The sequence below is a fragment of the Embiotoca jacksoni genome, unplaced genomic scaffold, assembly GCF_022577435.1.
Source record: "Embiotoca jacksoni isolate LCO1_2020_lvr unplaced genomic scaffold, fEmbJac1.0.p SCAF_16, whole genome shotgun sequence".
Classification (NCBI taxonomy): domain Eukaryota; kingdom Metazoa; phylum Chordata; class Actinopteri; family Embiotocidae; genus Embiotoca; species Embiotoca jacksoni.
Genome location: NW_027185296.1, coordinates 12,053,523 through 12,071,712, shown reverse-complemented (window position 1 = coordinate 12,071,712; position 18,190 = coordinate 12,053,523). Strand labels below are relative to the sequence as shown.

General features: G+C 37.7%; 1 protein-coding gene across 2 annotated transcripts; it reads left to right on the top strand.

Annotated features, from left to right (window-relative positions):
- The first annotated feature begins 11,515 nt into the window (after window positions 1-11,515).
- med8 (mediator complex subunit 8) lies at window positions 11,516-16,888 on the top strand. Of its 2 annotated transcripts, none has more exons than XM_069150964.1 (7): window positions 11,516-11,609; window positions 11,876-11,997; window positions 14,059-14,203; window positions 14,285-14,425; window positions 14,550-14,637; window positions 14,717-14,956; window positions 15,655-16,888. In XM_069150964.1, exons 1-7 carry the CDS (start codon window positions 11,604-11,606, stop codon window positions 15,723-15,725), a joined length of 813 nt encoding a protein of 270 aa, XP_069007065.1. In that variant the 5' UTR covers window positions 11,516-11,603; the 3' UTR covers window positions 15,726-16,888. The 2 variants fall into 2 exon arrangements, with proteins under 2 accessions (XP_069007065.1, XP_069007064.1); XM_069150963.1 differs by having other exon boundaries at window positions 14,717-14,977.
- The last annotated feature ends 1,302 nt before the right edge of the window (window positions 16,889-18,190 follow it).

Sequence of the window (18,190 nt, the reverse complement as noted above, 5' to 3'; positions counted from 1 at the left end):
CACAATGTTTCAAAAACAGCCTTATTTCAGCGAGAAAAGCTCAAAAACAGCGTAAAACTGCATTACAGCTCCACGGCTTAAACTAAGTGTTTCCAAACAAGTTTCCTACTCAGAATTATGGCAATTGGGATAAACTACATGGCCAAAGTGGTTTCAAGTCACTTTGTGTGAACAATTTCACAGGAAACACAATATTTCAAAAACAGCCTTATTTCAGCGAGAGAAAATCAAAAACAGCATAAAACTGCATTACAGCTCCACGGCTTAAACTAAGTGTTTCCAAACAAGTTTCCTACTCAGAATTATGGCAACTGGGATAAACTACATGGCCAAAGTGGTTTCAAGTCACTTTGTGTCTGCAATTTCACAGAAAACAGCATTTCAAGTCTCAATTTCTCAGCCTAATTTAAAACTGCATCACAGCGCCATGGCTTCAACTAAGTCTTTACTAACAAGTTTCCTACTCAGAACTATGGCCTTTGGGATAAACTACATGGCCAAAGTGGTTTCAAGTCACTTTGTGTGAACAATTTCACAGGAAACACAATGTTTCAAAAACAGCCTTATTTCAGCGAGAGAAGCTCAAAAACAGCAAAAAACTGCATTACAGCTCCACGGCTTAAACTAAGTGTTTCCAAACAAGTTTCCTACTTAGAATTATGGCAATTGGGATAAACTACATGGCCAAAGTGGTTTCAAGTCACTTTGTGTGAACAATTTCACAGGAAACACAATATTTCAAAAACAGCCTTATTTCAGCGAGAGAAAATCAAAAACAGCATAAAACTGCATTACAGCTCCACGGCTTAAACTAAGTGTTTCCAAACAAGTTTCCTACTCAGAATTATGGCAACTGGGATAAACTACATGGCCAAAGTGGTTTCAAGTCACTTTGTGTCTGCAATTTCACAGAAAACAGCATTTCAAGTCTCACTTTCTCAGCCTAATTTAAAACTGCATCACAGCGCCATGGCTTCAACTAAGTCTTTACTAACAAGTTTCCTACTCAGAACTATGGCCTTTGGGATAAACTACATGGCCAAAGTGGTTTCAAGTCACTTTGTGTGAACAATTTCACAGGAAACACAATGTTTCAAAAACAGCCTTATTTCAGCGAGAGAAGATCAAAAACAGCAAAAAACTGCATTACAGCTCCACGGCTTAAACTAAGTGTTTCCAAACAAGTTTCCTACTCAGAATTATGGCAAATGGGATAAACTACATGGCCAAAGTGGTTTCAAGTCACTTTGTGTCTGCAATTTCACAGAAAACAGCATTTCAAGTCTCACTTTCTCAGCCTAATTTAAAACTGCATCACAGCGCCATGGCTTCAACTAAGTCTTTACTAACAAGTTTTCTACTCAGAACTATGGCCTTTGGGATAAACTACATGGCCAAAGTGGTTTCAAGTCACTTTGTGTGAACAATTTCACAGGAAACACAATGTTTCAAAAACAGCCTTATTTCAGCGAGAGAAGCTCAAAAACAGCAAAAAACTGCATTACAGCTCCACGGCTTAAACTAAGTGTTTCCAAACAAGTTTCCTACTTAGAATTATGGCAATTGGGATAAACTACATGGCCAAAGTGGTTTCAAGTCACTTTGTGTGAACAATTTCACAGGAAACACAATATTTCAAAAACAGCCTTATTTCAGCGAGAGAAGCTCAAAAACAGCATAAAACTGCATTACAGCTCCACGGCTTAAACTAAGTGTTTCCAAACAAGTTTCCTACTCAGAATTATGGCAAATGGGATAAACTACATGGCCAAAGTGGTTTCAAGTCACTTTGTGTCTGCAATTTCACAGAAAACAGCATTTCAAGTCTCACTTTCTCAGCCTAATTTAAAACTGCATCACTGCGCCATGGCTTCAACTAAGTGTTGAAAATAAGTTTCGTACTCAGCACTATGGCAAATGGGATAAACTACATGGCCAAATTGGTTTGAAGTCACTTTGTGTGAACAATTTCACAGGAAACACAATGTTTCAAAAACAGCCTTATTTCAGCGAGAAAAGCTCAAAAACAGCGTAAAACTGCATTACAGCTCCACGGCTTAAACTAAGTGTTTCCAAACAAGTTTCCTACTCAGAATTATGGCAAATGGGATAAACTACATGGCCAAAGTGGTTTCAAGTCACTTTGTGTCTGCAATTTCACAGAAAACAGCATTTCAAGTCTGACTTTCTCAGCCTAATTTAAAACTGCATCACAGCGCCATGGCATCAACTAAGTCTTTACTAACAAGTTTCCTACTCAGAACTATGGCCTTTCTGATAAACTACATGGCCAAAGTGGTCTCAAGTCACTTTGTGTGAACAATTTCACAGGAAACACAATATTTCAAAAACAGCCTTATTTCAGCGAGAGAAGCTCAAAAACAGCATAAAACTGCATTACAGCTCCGGGGCTTAAACTAAGTGTTTCCAAACAAATTTCCTACTTCGAATTATGGCAATTGGGATAAACTACATGGCCAAAGTGGTTTCAAGTCACTTTGTGTGAACAATTTCACAGGAAACACAATATTTCAAAAACAGCCTTATTTCAGCGAGAGAAGCTCAAAAACAGCATAAAACTGCATTACAGCTCCGGGGCTTAAACTAAGTGTTAACAAACAAGTTTCCTACTCAGAATTATGGCAAATGGGATAAACTACATGGCCAAAGTGGTTTCAAGTCACTTTGTGCCTGCAATTTCACAGAAAACAGCATTTCAAGTCTCACTTTCTCAGCCTAATTTAAAACTGCATCACTGCGCCATGGCTTCAACTAAGTGTTGAAAATAAGTTTCGTACTCAGCACTATGGCAAATGGGATAAACTACATGGCCAAATTGGTTTGAAGTCACTTTGTGTGAACAATTTCACAGGAAACACAATGTTTCAAAAACAGCCTTATTTCAGCGAGAAAAGCTCAAAAACAGCGTAAAACTGCATTACAGCTCCACGGCTGCTAAGTGTTTCCAAACAAGTTTCCTACTTAGAATTATGGCAATTGGGATAAACTACATGGCCAAAGTGGTTTCAAGTCACTTTGTGTGAACAATTTCACAGGAAACACAATATTTCAAAAACAGCCTTATTTCAGCGAGAGAAGCTCAAAAACAGCATAAAACTGCATTACAGCTCCACGGCTTAAACTAAGTGTTTCCAAACAAGTTTCCTACTCAGAATTATGGCAAATGGGATAAACTACATGGCCAAAGTGGTTTCAAGTCACTTTGTGTCTGCAATTTCACAGAAAACAGCATTTCAAGTCTCACTTTCTCAGCCTAATTTAAAACTGCATCACAGCGCCATGGCTTCAACTAAGTCTTTACTAACAAGTTTCCTACTCAGAACTATGGCCTTTGGGATAAACTACATGGCCAAAGTGGTTTCAAGTCACTTTGTGTGAACAATTTCACAGGAAACACAATGTTTCAAAAACAGCCTTATTTCAGCGAGAAAAGCTCAAAAACAGCGTAAAACTGCATTACAGCTCCACGGCTTAAACTAAGTGTTTCCAAACAAGTTTCCTACTCAGAATTATGGCAAATGGGATAAACTACATGGCCAAAGTGGTTTCAAGTCACTTTGTGTCTGCAATTTCACAGAAAACAGCATTTCAAGTCTGACTTTCTCAGCCTAATTTAAAACTGCATCACAGCGCCATGGCATCAACTAAGTCTTTACTAACAAGTTTCCTACTCAGAACTATGGCCTTTCTGATAAACTACATGGCCAAAGTGGTCTCAAGTCACTTTGTGTGAACAATTTCACAGGAAACACAATATTTCAAAAACAGCCTTATTTCAGCGAGAGAAGCTCAAAAACAGCATAAAACTGCATTACAGCTCCGGGGCTTAAACTAAGTGTTTCCAAACAAATTTCCTACTTCGAATTATGGCAATTGGGATAAACTACATGGCCAAAGTGGTTTCAAGTCACTTTGTGTGAACAATTTCACAGGAAACACAATATTTCAAAAACAGCCTTATTTCAGCGAGAGAAGCTCAAAAACAGCATAAAACTGCATTACAGCTCCGGGGCTTAAACTAAGTGTTAACAAACAAGTTTCCTACTCAGAATTATGGCAAATGGGATAAACTACATGGCCAAAGTGGTTTCAAGTCACTTTGTGCCTGCAATTTCACAGAAAACAGCATTTCAAGTCTCACTTTCTCAGCCTAATTTAAAACTGCATCACTGCGCCATGGCTTCAACTAAGTGTTTACTAACAAGTTTCGTACTCAGCACTATGGCAAATGGGATACACTACATTGCCAAAGTGATTTCAAGTGACTTTGTGTGTGCTATTTCAAAGGAAACAAAATGTTTCAAAAGCAGCCTTTTTTCAGCGAGAGAAGCTCAAAAACAGCGTAAAACTGCATTACAGCTCCACGGCTTAAACTAAGTGTTTACAAACAAGTTTCCTATTCTGAACTATGGCAAATGGGATACACTACATGGCCAAAGTGTTTTTAAGTTACTTTGAGTCGACAATTTCACAGGAAACAGTAGTTCAAATCTCACTTTCCCAGCCTAATGTAAAACTGCATCACAGCGCCACAGCTTAAACGAAGAGTTTACAAACAAGTTTCCTATTCTGAACTATGGCAAATGGCCAAAGTGGTTTCAAGTCATTTTGTGTGGACAATTTCACAGGAAACACAATGTTACAAAAACAGCCTTATCTCTACGAGAGAAGCTCAAAAACAGCATAAAACTGCATTACAGCTCCGGGGCTTAAACTAAGTGTTTCCAAACAAATTTCCTACTTCGAATTATGGCAATTGGGATAAACTACATGGCCAAAGTGGTTTCAAGTCACTTTGTGTGAACAATTTCACAGGAAACACAATATTTCAAAAACAGCCTTATTTCAGCGAGAGAAGCTCAAAAACAGCATAAAACTGCATTACAGCTCCGGGGCTTAAACTAAGTGTTAACAAACAAGTTTCCTACTCAGAATTATGGCAAATGGGATAAACTACATGGCCAAAGTGGTTTCAAGTCACTTTGTGCCTGCAATTTCACAGAAAACAGCATTTCAAGTCTCACTTTCTCAGCCTAATTTAAAACTGCATCACTGCGCCATGGCTTCAACTAAGTGTTGAAAATAAGTTTCGTACTCAGCACTATGGCAAATGGGATAAACTACATGGCCAAATTGGTTTGAAGTCACTTTGTGTGAACAATTTCACAGGAAACACAATGTTTCAAAAACAGCCTTATTTCAGCGAGAAAAGCTCAAAAACAGCGTAAAACTGCATTACAGCTCCACGGCTGCTAAGTGTTTCCAAACAAGTTTCCTACTTAGAATTATGGCAATTGGGATAAACTACATGGCCAAAGTGGTTTCAAGTCACTTTGTGTGAACAATTTCACAGGAAACACAATATTTCAAAAACAGCCTTATTTCAGCGAGAGAAGCTCAAAAACAGCATAAAACTGCATTACAGCTCCACGGCTTAAACTAAGTGTTTCCAAACAAGTTTCCTACTCAGAATTATGGCAAATGGGATAAACTACATGGCCAAAGTGGTTTCAAGTCACTTTGTGTCTGCAATTTCACAGAAAACAGCATTTCAAGTCTCACTTTCTCAGCCTAATTTAAAACTGCATCACAGCGCCATGGCTTCAACTAAGTCTTTACTAACAAGTTTCCTACTCAGAACTATGGCCTTTGGGATAAACTACATGGCCAAAGTGGTTTCAAGTCACTTTGTGTGAACAATTTCACAGGAAACACAATGTTTCAAAAACAGCCTTATTTCAGCGAGAAAAGCTCAAAAACAGCGTAAAACTGCATTACAGCTCCACGGCTTAAACTAAGTGTTTCCAAACAAGTTTCCTACTCAGAATTATGGCAAATGGGATAAACTACATGGCCAAAGTGGTTTCAAGTCACTTTGTGTCTGCAATTTCACAGAAAACAGCATTTCAAGTCTGACTTTCTCAGCCTAATTTAAAACTGCATCACAGCGCCATGGCATCAACTAAGTCTTTACTAACAAGTTTCCTACTCAGAACTATGGCCTTTCTGATAAACTACATGGCCAAAGTGGTCTCAAGTCACTTTGTGTGAACAATTTCACAGGAAACACAATATTTCAAAAACAGCCTTATTTCAGCGAGAGAAGCTCAAAAACAGCATAAAACTGCATTACAGCTCCGGGGCTTAAACTAAGTGTTTCCAAACAAATTTCCTACTTCGAATTATGGCAATTGGGATAAACTACATGGCCAAAGTGGTTTCAAGTCACTTTGTGTGAACAATTTCACAGGAAACACAATATTTCAAAAACAGCCTTATTTCAGCGAGAGAAGCTCAAAAACAGCATAAAACTGCATTACAGCTCCGGGGCTTAAACTAAGTGTTAACAAACAAGTTTCCTACTCAGAATTATGGCAAATGGGATAAACTACATGGCCAAAGTGGTTTCAAGTCACTTTGTGCCTGCAATTTCACAGAAAACAGCATTTCAAGTCTCACTTTCTCAGCCTAATTTAAAACTGCATCACTGCGCCATGGCTTCAACTAAGTGTTTACTAACAAGTTTCGTACTCAGCACTATGGCAAATGGGATACACTACATTGCCAAAGTGATTTCAAGTGACTTTGTGTGTGCTATTTCAAAGGAAACAAAATGTTTCAAAAGCAGCCTTTTTTCAGCGAGAGAAGCTCAAAAACAGCGTAAAACTGCATTACAGCTCCACGGCTTAAACTAAGTGTTTACAAACAAGTTTCCTATTCTGAACTATGGCAAATGGGATACACTACATGGCCAAAGTGTTTTTAAGTTACTTTGAGTCGACAATTTCACAGGAAACAGTAGTTCAAATCTCACTTTCCCAGCCTAATGTAAAACTGCATCACAGCGCCACAGCTTAAACGAAGAGTTTACAAACAAGTTTCCTATTCTGAACTATGGCAAATGGCCAAAGTGGTTTCAAGTCATTTTGTGTGGACAATTTCACAGGAAACACAATGTTACAAAAACAGCCTTATCTCTACGAGAGAAGCTCAAATACAACATAAAACTGCATTACAGTGCGAAAGCCTTAAAGTTAGTGTTCACAAACAAGTTTCCTACTCAGAATTATGTCAAATGGGATAAACTACATGGCAAAAGGCGTTTTTAGTCACTTAATGTAAACAATAGCAGAGGAAATTGTATTGCTTGCAATATCAGTGTCTCTAATCAAACCCCTACTTTAACATCAAACCCAGACATCTCACGCTCAATATAAAGGACAGGGATTGCTTCCAATGTCAGTCTATCGAGTTTAAAATCAAGCTCAAATACAACATAAAACTGCATCACAGCGCCACAGCTTAAACGAAGAGTTTACAAACAAGTTTCCTATTCTGAACTATGGCAAATGGCCAAAGTGGTTTCAAGTCATTTTGTGTGGACAATTTCACAGGAAACACAATGTTACAAAAACAGCCTTATCTCAACGAGAGAAGCTCAAATACAACATAAAACTGCATTACAGTGTGAAAGCCTTAAAGTAAGTGTTCACAAACAAGTTTCCTACTCAGAATTATGTCAAATGGGATAAACTACATGGCAAAAGGCGTTTTTAGTCACTTAATGTAAACAATAGCAGAGGAAATTATATTGCTTGCAATATCAGTGTCTCTAATCAAACACCAACTTTAACATCCAACCCTGACATATATCCCTCACCCTAACGTCACGGGCCAGGGGATCGCTTCCATTGTAAGTCTAACTAATGCAAAACTGCACTACAGCATAAACTAAGTGTTCACAAACAAGTTTCCTACTCAGAACTATGGCAAATGGGATAAAATACTTGGCAAAAGGGGTTTCATGTCACTTTGCGTGAACAATTTCATGGGAAAAAGTATTGCTGGCAATATCAGTGTCTCTAATCAAACCCCTACTTTAACATCAAACCCAGACATCTAACGCTCAATCTAAAGGACAGGGGATTGCTTCCAATGTCAGTCTATCGAGTTTAAAATCAAGTTTCTCAGTCAGTAGTATGGCAAGTGGGATAAACTACATGTCCAAAGTGGTTTCAAGTCACTTTCTGTCTACAATTTCACAGGAAACAGTATTTCAAATCTCACTTTCTCAGCCAAATGTAAAACTGCATCACAGCGCCACGCCTTAAACTAAGAGTTTACAAACAAATTTCTTCATCAGTACTATGGCAAATGGGATAATCTACATGGCCAAAGTGGTTTCAAGTAATTTTGTGTGGACAATTTCACAGGAAACACAATGTTACAAAAACAGTCTTATCTCAACGAGAGAAGCTCAAATACAACATAAAACGGCATTACAGTGCCAAGGCTTAAACTAAGAGTTTGCAAATTAATTTCTTCATCAGTACTATGGCAAATGGGATAATCTACATTTACAAAGTCTTTTCAAGTTACTTTGAGTCGACAATTTCACAGGAAACAGCAGTTCAAATCTCATTTTCTCAGCCTAATGTAAAACTGCATCACAGCGCCACAGCTTAAAATAAGAGTTTACAAACAAGTTTCCTATTCTGAACTATGGCAAATGGCCAAAGTGGTTTCAAGTCATTTTGTGTGGACAATTTCACAGGAAACACAATGTTACAAAAACAGCCTTATCTCAACGAGAGAAGCTCAAATACAGCATAAAACTGCATTACAGTGCCAAGGCTTAAATTAAGTGTTCACAAACAAGTTTCCTACTCAGAACTATGTCAAATGGGATAAACTACATGGCAAAAGGCGTTTTTAGTCACTTAATGTAAACAATAGCAGAGGAAATAGTATTGCTTGCAATATCAGTGTCTCTAATCAAACACCAACTTTAACATCCAACCCTGACATCTATCCCTCACCCTAACTTCACCGTACAGGGGATCGCTTCCATTGTAAGTCTAACTAATGCAAAACTGCATTACAGCTTAAACTAAGTGTTCACAAACAAGTTTCCTTCTCAGAACTATGGCAAATGGGATAAAATACTTGGCAAAAGGGGTTTCATGTCACTGCGTGAACAATTTCACTGGAAAAATTATTGCTTGCAATATCAGTTTCTCTAATCAAACCCCTACTTTAACATCAAACCCAGACATCTAACGCTCATTCTAAAGGACAGGGATTGCTTCCAATGTCAGTCTATCGAGTTTAAAATCAAGTTTCTCAGTCAGTAGCAAGTGGGATAAACTACATGGCCAAAGGGGTTTCAATTCACTTTGTGTGGACAATTTCACAGGCAACACTCTGATTCAAAAACATTGTTATTTCAGCGAGAGAAGCTCCAATACAGCATAAAACGGAATGACAGTGCCACTGTTTAAACTAAGTGTTTACAAACAAGTTCCCTACTCAGAACTATGGCAAATAATATACACTACATGGCCAAATTGGTTTCAAGTCATTTTGTGTTGACAATTTCACAGGAAACACAATGTTTCAAAAACAGATTTTCAAATGTTTTTTCGTGAATTTAGGTAAATGTGGCCACCGGGGCAACTCTTTCGGGGTCGCTCTCGAGACATTTGGCCACACCCACTCGCGACTCCACCAGAATACAAAATTTTTCGCCCGGAGGCATTTGTGTATTCACTTTCATGAGTTTTTGAATATTATACGTATATGATATGATATAATATACGGGCCCTAATAAGGACCAAGAAAAAGAAAAATAATTCCTTGAATAACAATAGGACTTTCGCAGCATCGGTGCTCGGCCCCTAATAATAAGGAACAAAAATAATTCCTTGAATAATAACAGGGCTTTCGCACCTTCAGTGCTCGGGTCCTAACAAGAAAAATAATTCCTTGGATAACAATAGGGCTTTCGCACCATCGGTGCTCGGGCCCTAATAAGGAAGAAAAATAATTCCTTGAATAACAATAACAACAAGAAAGCATATGACTCCATGTGGAAAGAGGGCCCATTGATTAAAATGTATAAAATGGGTATTGGTGGAAGGATGTATAACTGGATTTTAGATTTCTTGTCTAGTCAATCATTCAGGGTTAAAGTTGGAGATGCTGTGTCAGATGAATTCATTATTGTAAATGGGCTCCCTCAAGGTAGTGTTATTAGCCCTATATTATTTAACATTTTGATAAGTTATGCTTTTAAGATGTCAGCAGAGATATTGAGTCCTTGCTCTATGCCGATGATGGAGCTATATGGAAAAGGGAAAAAAAAATTAAACATGTTGATCACGTGTATGGTAGCATCTAAAATGCTATGTTGAATGTTGAAAAGTGGTCGTATGACTGGGGGTTTAAGATGTCTGTTGCTAAATCTTGCTACATGCTATTCACCAGAAAGAGAAATATATATTCATCTTAAATTATGTGGACAAAGTATGGAGAAGGTGACAGAGTTTAAATACTTAGGGCTATGGTTTGATGAAAGATGTTTGTGGAGAACTCATATTAAGCATATTGAAACTAAATGTAAAAAGGTGCTCAATATAATGAGATCAGTTTCTGGTTATGAATGAGGAGCAGATATACAGTCACTACTGGATATCTATAGGGCCATTATACGATTGTGTATACATTATGGGTGTATGGTGTATGGAGCAGCAGCCAAGACTACATTAGAAACATTAGACAGAATTCAGTTCAGAGCTCTAAGACTTAGCATGGGTGCAATTAAATCCACCCCAAACAACGCACTACTGGTGGAAGCTGACGAATTAAGCTTAAGACGTTTAAAACTAGCTCTGGTAAACTGGGTGAAGCTAAAGGGATCTGGAGAGGAACTTCCCACATCAAATGTGCTGTGTGACTGTTGGGAAGACACTTAACTTAAAGGCAAAGGATTTGGTTAGACTATTTGTACAATAGCCAAAGAATATGGTCTAAATGGATTGGAGTATGGGCCCAATGTAATGTGGGGAAACGTTCCCCCTTGGATATTACCAGTACCCAATGTGGATTTAACACTCATGGAACAGAATAAAAAAAATGGATGGAAAGAAATTAGAATGATATTGGATATCGGACTCAAGAATACATCAACAATAATTATTATAACTATCTGCCTATTTATACTGATGGATCTAAAGACAGGGAGTGGTCATGTAGGATCAGGGGTACACATACCAGAATTTAATGTGACCATATGCAAACAAATTAATGACAGATTGTCTGTCTTTACAGCTGAAATCGTTTCAATAATCTTCGGACTACAATGGGTAGAAGAGGTCAGGCTTGAGAGAGTGGTCATCTGTTTGGATTCTGCTGCAGCTGATCCTAGTATCCTAGTAGATACAATACAGACAGGAACATTTTGAAGCAGAACATTTGTCAATTGGGATGGTTTAGGATTATGCCGTAGGATTTAATTTAATTTAATTTAATTTAATTTAATTTAATTTAATTTAATTTAATTTAATTTAATTTAATTTAATTTAATTTAATTTAATTTAATTTAATTTTTTATTATCATTTAAAACTAATGAAACGCTCACCCTGAAACTACACACTCCGGTACGGTAGGTGGCGGTATGCACCTATTACAGTTGGTTGCAATCCGCCAATTAAATCAGAGAAGAAGCAGAAGAAGCAGAAGAAGAAGGAAGTGTTTGTTAAATGAATGAGTTTCATTTATCTAGCACTCTTGTTGTCCTACAATGCAGGTAATACGTATATTTTGTTCACAATAGCAGCATTATTTGCTGGTATATATTTTTTGTGTATGGCATTTATTTGCTTGGTTAAATTCTTAATGTCGTATTAGCTAACATTAGCTTGCTAAATTACTTGGCATTTCGCCGTTTAGCTAAGACAAGAAGGTACTAAGCAATAAACTTAACGGTAATGCAAATTTGCGTGTGTGTTTGATGTTTGCTTTGTGCTGTGTGTACTGGACTTTTTTTTTTTTTTTTTTTTTTTTGTCTTTCAGCAACGGGAAGAGAAGCAGTTAGAAGCGTCGGTGGAGTCGCTCATCTCCCGTGTAGCTCACGTCAAAAACGCTCTCCACAGTTTCATTTATAAATTGGAAAATGAGTACGAGCGTTTAACGTGGTAAGTAAAGCAGATGTTTGTATTGGGTAACAGGTTAGTTTGTTTTGTTTAACCCGAAGGAAAATGGTGGATTGGATTATAGCCTCCGTTATTAAAGTCAGTGAAATCAGTTTGTGTAAACACAGCTAGGAGGTCAAATGATGTAACTACGTTAAAAGCGACTGTGAAGCCGCGTTAGTCATTGAAGGCATATTACACTTGAATTAGATCTGGACGGTAAAGCAGATATGTTTCCGTGCACCCTGTAATGATGACCAACGCACTACTGGTGGAAGCTGACGAATTGCCATTAAGCTTGAGACGTTCAAAACTAGCTCTGGTAAACTGGGTGACCTAAAGGGACCTGGAGAGGAACTTCCCGCATCAAATGTGCTGTGTGACTGTTGGGAAGACACCTAACTTAAAGGCAAAGGATTTGGTTAAACTATTTGTACAATAGCCAAAGAATATGTTCTAAATGGATTGGAGTATGGGCCCAATGTAATGTGGGGAAACGTTCCCCCTTACCAGTACCCAATGTGGATTTAACACTCATGGAACAGAATAAAAAATGGATGGAAAGAAATTAGAATGATATTGGATATCGGACTCAAGAATACATCAACAATAATTATTAAAACTATCTGCCTATTTATACTGATGGATCTAAAGACAGGGAGTGGTCATGTAGGATCAGGGGTACTCATACCAGAATTTAATGTGACCATATGCAAACAAATTAATGACAGATTGTCTGTCTTTACAGCTGAAATCGTTTCAATAATCTTCAGACTACAATGGGTAGAAGAGGTCAGGCTTGAGAGAGTGGTCATCTGTTTGGATTCTGCTGCAGCTGATTCTAGTATCCTAGTAGATACAATACAGACAGGAACATTTTGAAGCAGAACATTTGTCAATTGGGATGGTTTAGGATTATGCCGTAGGATTTAATTTAATTTAATTTAATTTAATTTAATTTAATTTAATTTAATTTAATTTAATTTTTTATTATCATTTAAAACTAATGAAACGCTCACCCTGAAACTACACACTCTGGTATGGTAGAGACGGAAGAGGTCAGGCCTGAGAGAGTGGTCATCTGTTTGGATTCTGCTGCAGCTTTAAACAGCTTGAAGTCAAAACAAACAATAGGAGAGGATTTATTGATGGAAAAATCTCTAATGTTGAGACTTCAAAGACTAGGTATAAATGTTCCTTTTTGCTGGGATCCTGCTCATGTAGGTGTGGAGAGTTATGAAAGAGCAGATATGACTGCAAAGAGAGCTCTAAAACTAAAAGATGATGAGATATTGAATATTCATTTTGGAAAGGGGGAGGCTAAATCATTGATAAGAGAGGCAGTACAGGTGACATTTTTTGATGTCAGAATCACAGCCTATCCCTGTGGTGAAACAAATATATTAATGAATTGTGGAACATTAGAAATGATATAGCTGCAACGACTGGATTAGAACAACTTGCTGGAATTGTTGGAAGCTTGTTTTATTTTTCCATTGACAATAAATACTTGATGATATACAACATGCACATGCATGCATTTTCACACTGTGGGCAAGTTGGATTTGGTTCTCTCGAAGTGTGAAAGTATGGCCTTCTGATACCCAGAGAAAGTGACCTATAGACTTTTTGTCCTCACCTTCTAAAAGTTGAGAAAATTACATGTGTGAAAAACTGGTATCGTGTTCTATGAAACCTGAAATGCTTACAACGGTAATATAGGTGGTGATAACACAAAAGGTACACATCATTCTGATTTCATTTTGGTGAAGTTTGAGCAAACTTTGTTTATCACAGAAATTCCAATCATATCTTTTAATGTCACTGTGTAGTCACCATTTCACCAAACTGCCTTCAAAACGTGATAACTCGTATCCAAAGAATCTCTGCATCTTTTTAGTAGCATTTGAATGAAGACTTGTGGAGATACAGTTGTTAATTGATTTAGCATATTTTTTATTTTTTTAAAGTGACACCACTTATGAATTGACAATAGGTTGCAGTTAGGCAAACGTTTTTCACAAATCAATGAATTTGCTGCCATGTCTCTTTTTTTTCACTCAGGCCATCTGTTTTGGACAACTTTGCGCTTCTGTCTGGCCAGCTGAATACCATAAATAAACTGCTTAGGAATGAGAAGACGCCCTCCTTTCGCAACCAGGTTATAATCCCACTGCTCTTGTCTCCAGACCGAGATGAGGATTTAGCAGTGAGTATCAAAGCCCCTGATTGATGTGTCAGCTTCTTTTTTGAAGTAATCTCTTTTACCTGTCCATTTACTCCCTCTCAGAAACTCACAGAGCAACGTGTCCCAGTCTTCAGCCATGAAATTGTTCCAGACTACTTGCGAACCAAACCTGATCCAGAGGTGGAGGAGCAGGAAAAACAGCTGAGTGTAGAGGCCTCTCGAATTGGCCCCGAAGTGGCGCAGGTCAGTTAGTTGTCATGTGGACTGTATCAATGCTGTTTTACTCATGAAAGCATATTCAGTGATTCTTGTTTTTATGTGATTATTTTGCATTGTTCTAGCCCAGTTGTTTCATTTTCATCAACAGAAACAAATCCAAACATTAAATAAACTGTGTTCTAGTCTACTGGAAAAGCTGAACAACCCTCGTGATGATAGGGATGCAGAAAGCACAGGTTTGTTACACTTTTTCAGCACAGATTGTTTTCTTAAATTCATTTGACAATAAAAAAAATTCTGCCTTTTATGTTCCAGGTATGAGACAGAACAAACCATCTTTTAACCCTGCTGACACGAACGCCTTAGTTGGGGCCGTTGCATTTGGAAAAGGACTTTCCAAATGTAGGGCTCCCGGTCCAGTGGCTCCTGGACACCCAGGACAAGGTTCCATGATGAGTGGAGGGCCATCCTTACAGCAGGTCACCATTGGGGGTGGTTCGGGCCAGCAAGTAGGAATAGGAGGACCTGTGGCTCCACAGCAGCAAGGGCAGCCAGGTAGGAGACCTGGAGAACTGGGTTAGTATTTCGCCCCATATTACTGCATTACGCAGTTACATTAACACCCAAAGCAAAGAAAACAACATCCAATATTATTTATAGAGAGATAGATAGAGAGATAGGTGGAAAGATAGATAGAACACTCAGGCCATCTGTTTGCGCCATGTTTGCCATGTGTGCCTGTGAGCGCTTTACACACAACTGCATTATATGTGCAATGAGAAAAAAACTAAACCTGACGCTCTGTTCTCCAGTTCTTTAACCTAATGCTGTTTGATGTTATCTTGGATTTTTACAAAGGATGATGATTAGTTTGCAATGTAAATGCAGTGAAAAGGAATGTATTGGAGTGAGTGTGTAATAATGAGAGGAATTAAATGTTAGATATAGATTTGCTCCTATCATTTACAGTTCAAAGTTGCTTATGAAATAATTATAGGTCACTAGGATCAACATTGATATAAAAAGGCAAAGCCCCAGTTCTATGGGTGCAAATAGATTTGCTTTTCTTTGATAGATTGAAAATTATATTTGATTGAGATTCTCTCTTAAATATTTGTTTGGCTATACTGACACTACTGTGAACTACATACAGGCATCAACGATTTTCAAGTTATAGCAGGAAGTGGAGCAACCCATCTCATGTTTTCTGCTAACACAATCTCTTACAGCTGTTTTCTTTGTTTCTTTCGCAGGAAAAATGCCAAGCAGCATCAAGACGAACATCAAATCTGCATCCGCTTCAATGCATCCTTATAACCGATAAGCTTCATTTTTATTTGTTCATTCTGCATATGTTACCTTTCATTCTTCTACAGGCCGTGCCATTTTCAGTACAAACTTGTCACTTGTCATAGTGTGTTAATTTCATAAATTCATAAGCTGTTTCTCTCTTCTTTATAAAGCTGTCTTTGCTATAAACTATAGCGTGCCCTGCAAACAGTCTCAAACAAGCCGTTATATGCCATAGAACCTATTTTCAGTTTTTGATATCACATCTTAGCCTGACAGTTTGAACCACTAGATGGCAGTATTCTACCATTTTATGGGATTCCAGTAGCTTTGTTTTGAAACCGTACTTCTGATACTTTTTCACTAAAACCGAGTTTAAATGACTACCTAGTTGTATCTGTCACTATTTAAATAAGTTACTCTTAAGGTCTAATACATAACACTTCAAGTTGTATGAAGAAAATAATGATTACTAGTGTCTTGATATGAATTACATATTCCCCATCAAATGACCATCCTAAATTGTTAAACATGCACCATGATCTGTTGTCTGTTCTGTATTTCTGCCGGTTTCTTGTTCTGCTCCTCTTTGTCCATTTAGCTGCAGTACTAAAAGTGAAAATAATGAGGGTGGACATTGCTCTGTGTGGCCTGATAATGTCAAAGTGTTTAAAGGGGGAAATGAGGAAGTATCGGTGCTGACGTGTGAGGGGGGCCTCTCTCTGCACTGGCTCTCTGTCCACTCCAATCCCTGTCCCATTGCACAGCACAGTGACCATGCTGCTGTCACAGCATGCAGGCCCATGGCTGACCTACATACACCCTTTGTACCCAAACAGGCAGACGTCTCGCTGTGTCAGCCACCGTGGTCGGACGCTCTGCTGAGACAGCTCAAAGCTGCGCAAGGTCACACTTGTGTCCACAGATGGTGGACAAAGGTTCAACTGAGATTTTTTTTTTGGTTGTATTTACTAGGTTTGATAATGATGGCTTCATGTAGAGTTCTAGTGTCAAATTACAAGTTTTAATTTCATATTATATGCATTGAATGTAGATAAACACATGGCTAAATAAATATATGCTTGTGCATAGAACAAACTGTTATTTACTTTGTAAAAGATGCAGAAGCCCCTGTATTTGGGGATTTTTTTTTTTTTTCATAATTATTTCAAGTAAAATGATGACCTATTGACAATATTACCCTTGATTTATTGAATCCCTTTTACTAAATGGTTCCACCAAAATTGAATTTGAATTTTTAAGATGATTTTACATGAGATTGAAAATATAACAATTACACAAACAATTATCTTTTTCTTTTTTTTTTTTTTTCCCAAAGGAAGAGTTGTATTTTAATTGTATATGACTATATATGATCTCAAAGGGGTAAAAAAAAAGGCCAAATGTGATTTCGATAACACTTCACATTAGGGTGAATGCATTTTCACAAATTCATGCATTTATTAATGCCTGACTTAAGCATTACTTAATGCATTAATACCTCGTAATCATCAGGAAGTAACATGAGTTCAAAGTCTTTCATCCATGATCTCATGTATGAACAACACATTAATTGAAGAATTAACTAAGATGAATACAATGATGTATCATTGATGACAATAATCATGATTTATTAAGAATGATCAAGAGACCCTGAGAAAAATATTTTGGACCACTGAACCCAAATCTACAGCACAGAGCACATGATTAAGACAGTCCTGTTTACCTGAGACCATCATATGAAGATAAGAAAAAAATCATTGCATTCAGATGTCAAATTTCTGATGTCTAAAACTGGCTGTTATAATTTTTTATTACATGGTACATCTTTTTAATGCCTTTTAAATGTGAGAGAGGAAATACCCTTTGTTTTTCTTTATTACAAAATTACATGGTCACTGTTTTCTCATTGTTCAAAGTTAGATGTGAGTATCTGAGCCATTTTGTAACTTTTTCTATTGTTATTGACAATTTGGTGGCAACCTGTTATGTAAGACCATGTCATCTGCATAGATCAGGGTCTCCACACCATCACAAACAGATGGGAGATCATTGATGTATGCACTAAGCAACAATGGTCCTAAAATGGAACCTTGTGGCACTCCCATGACACAGGCTGTTAAAGGGTGATTTTTATCTTTTATCCAGACCCACTAAGAGTGCTCAAGTAAGCTGGAATCCAGTTTAGTACATCACCAAAATTTACCCAGCTTTGTGAGGAGTATGGAGTGATTTTCTGTACCAAAAGCCTTACGTAGGACAAGAAATACAGCACCCACCACCCTTCCTTTATCAAGGCTAGCATTAATGACTTCAAGGAAATGGCAACAAGCAGTTTCAGTGGAGCAGTTTGCTCTTAACCCGAATTACATGGGAGTAGATTTTCATTATTTAGATACACTACCAGTTGGTCAGCGACAAGTTTTTCAACAACTTTTTAAATGGAGGATATTATACTGATTGGCCTGTAGCTGTTTATCAGCCACCTGATTTGTAAAG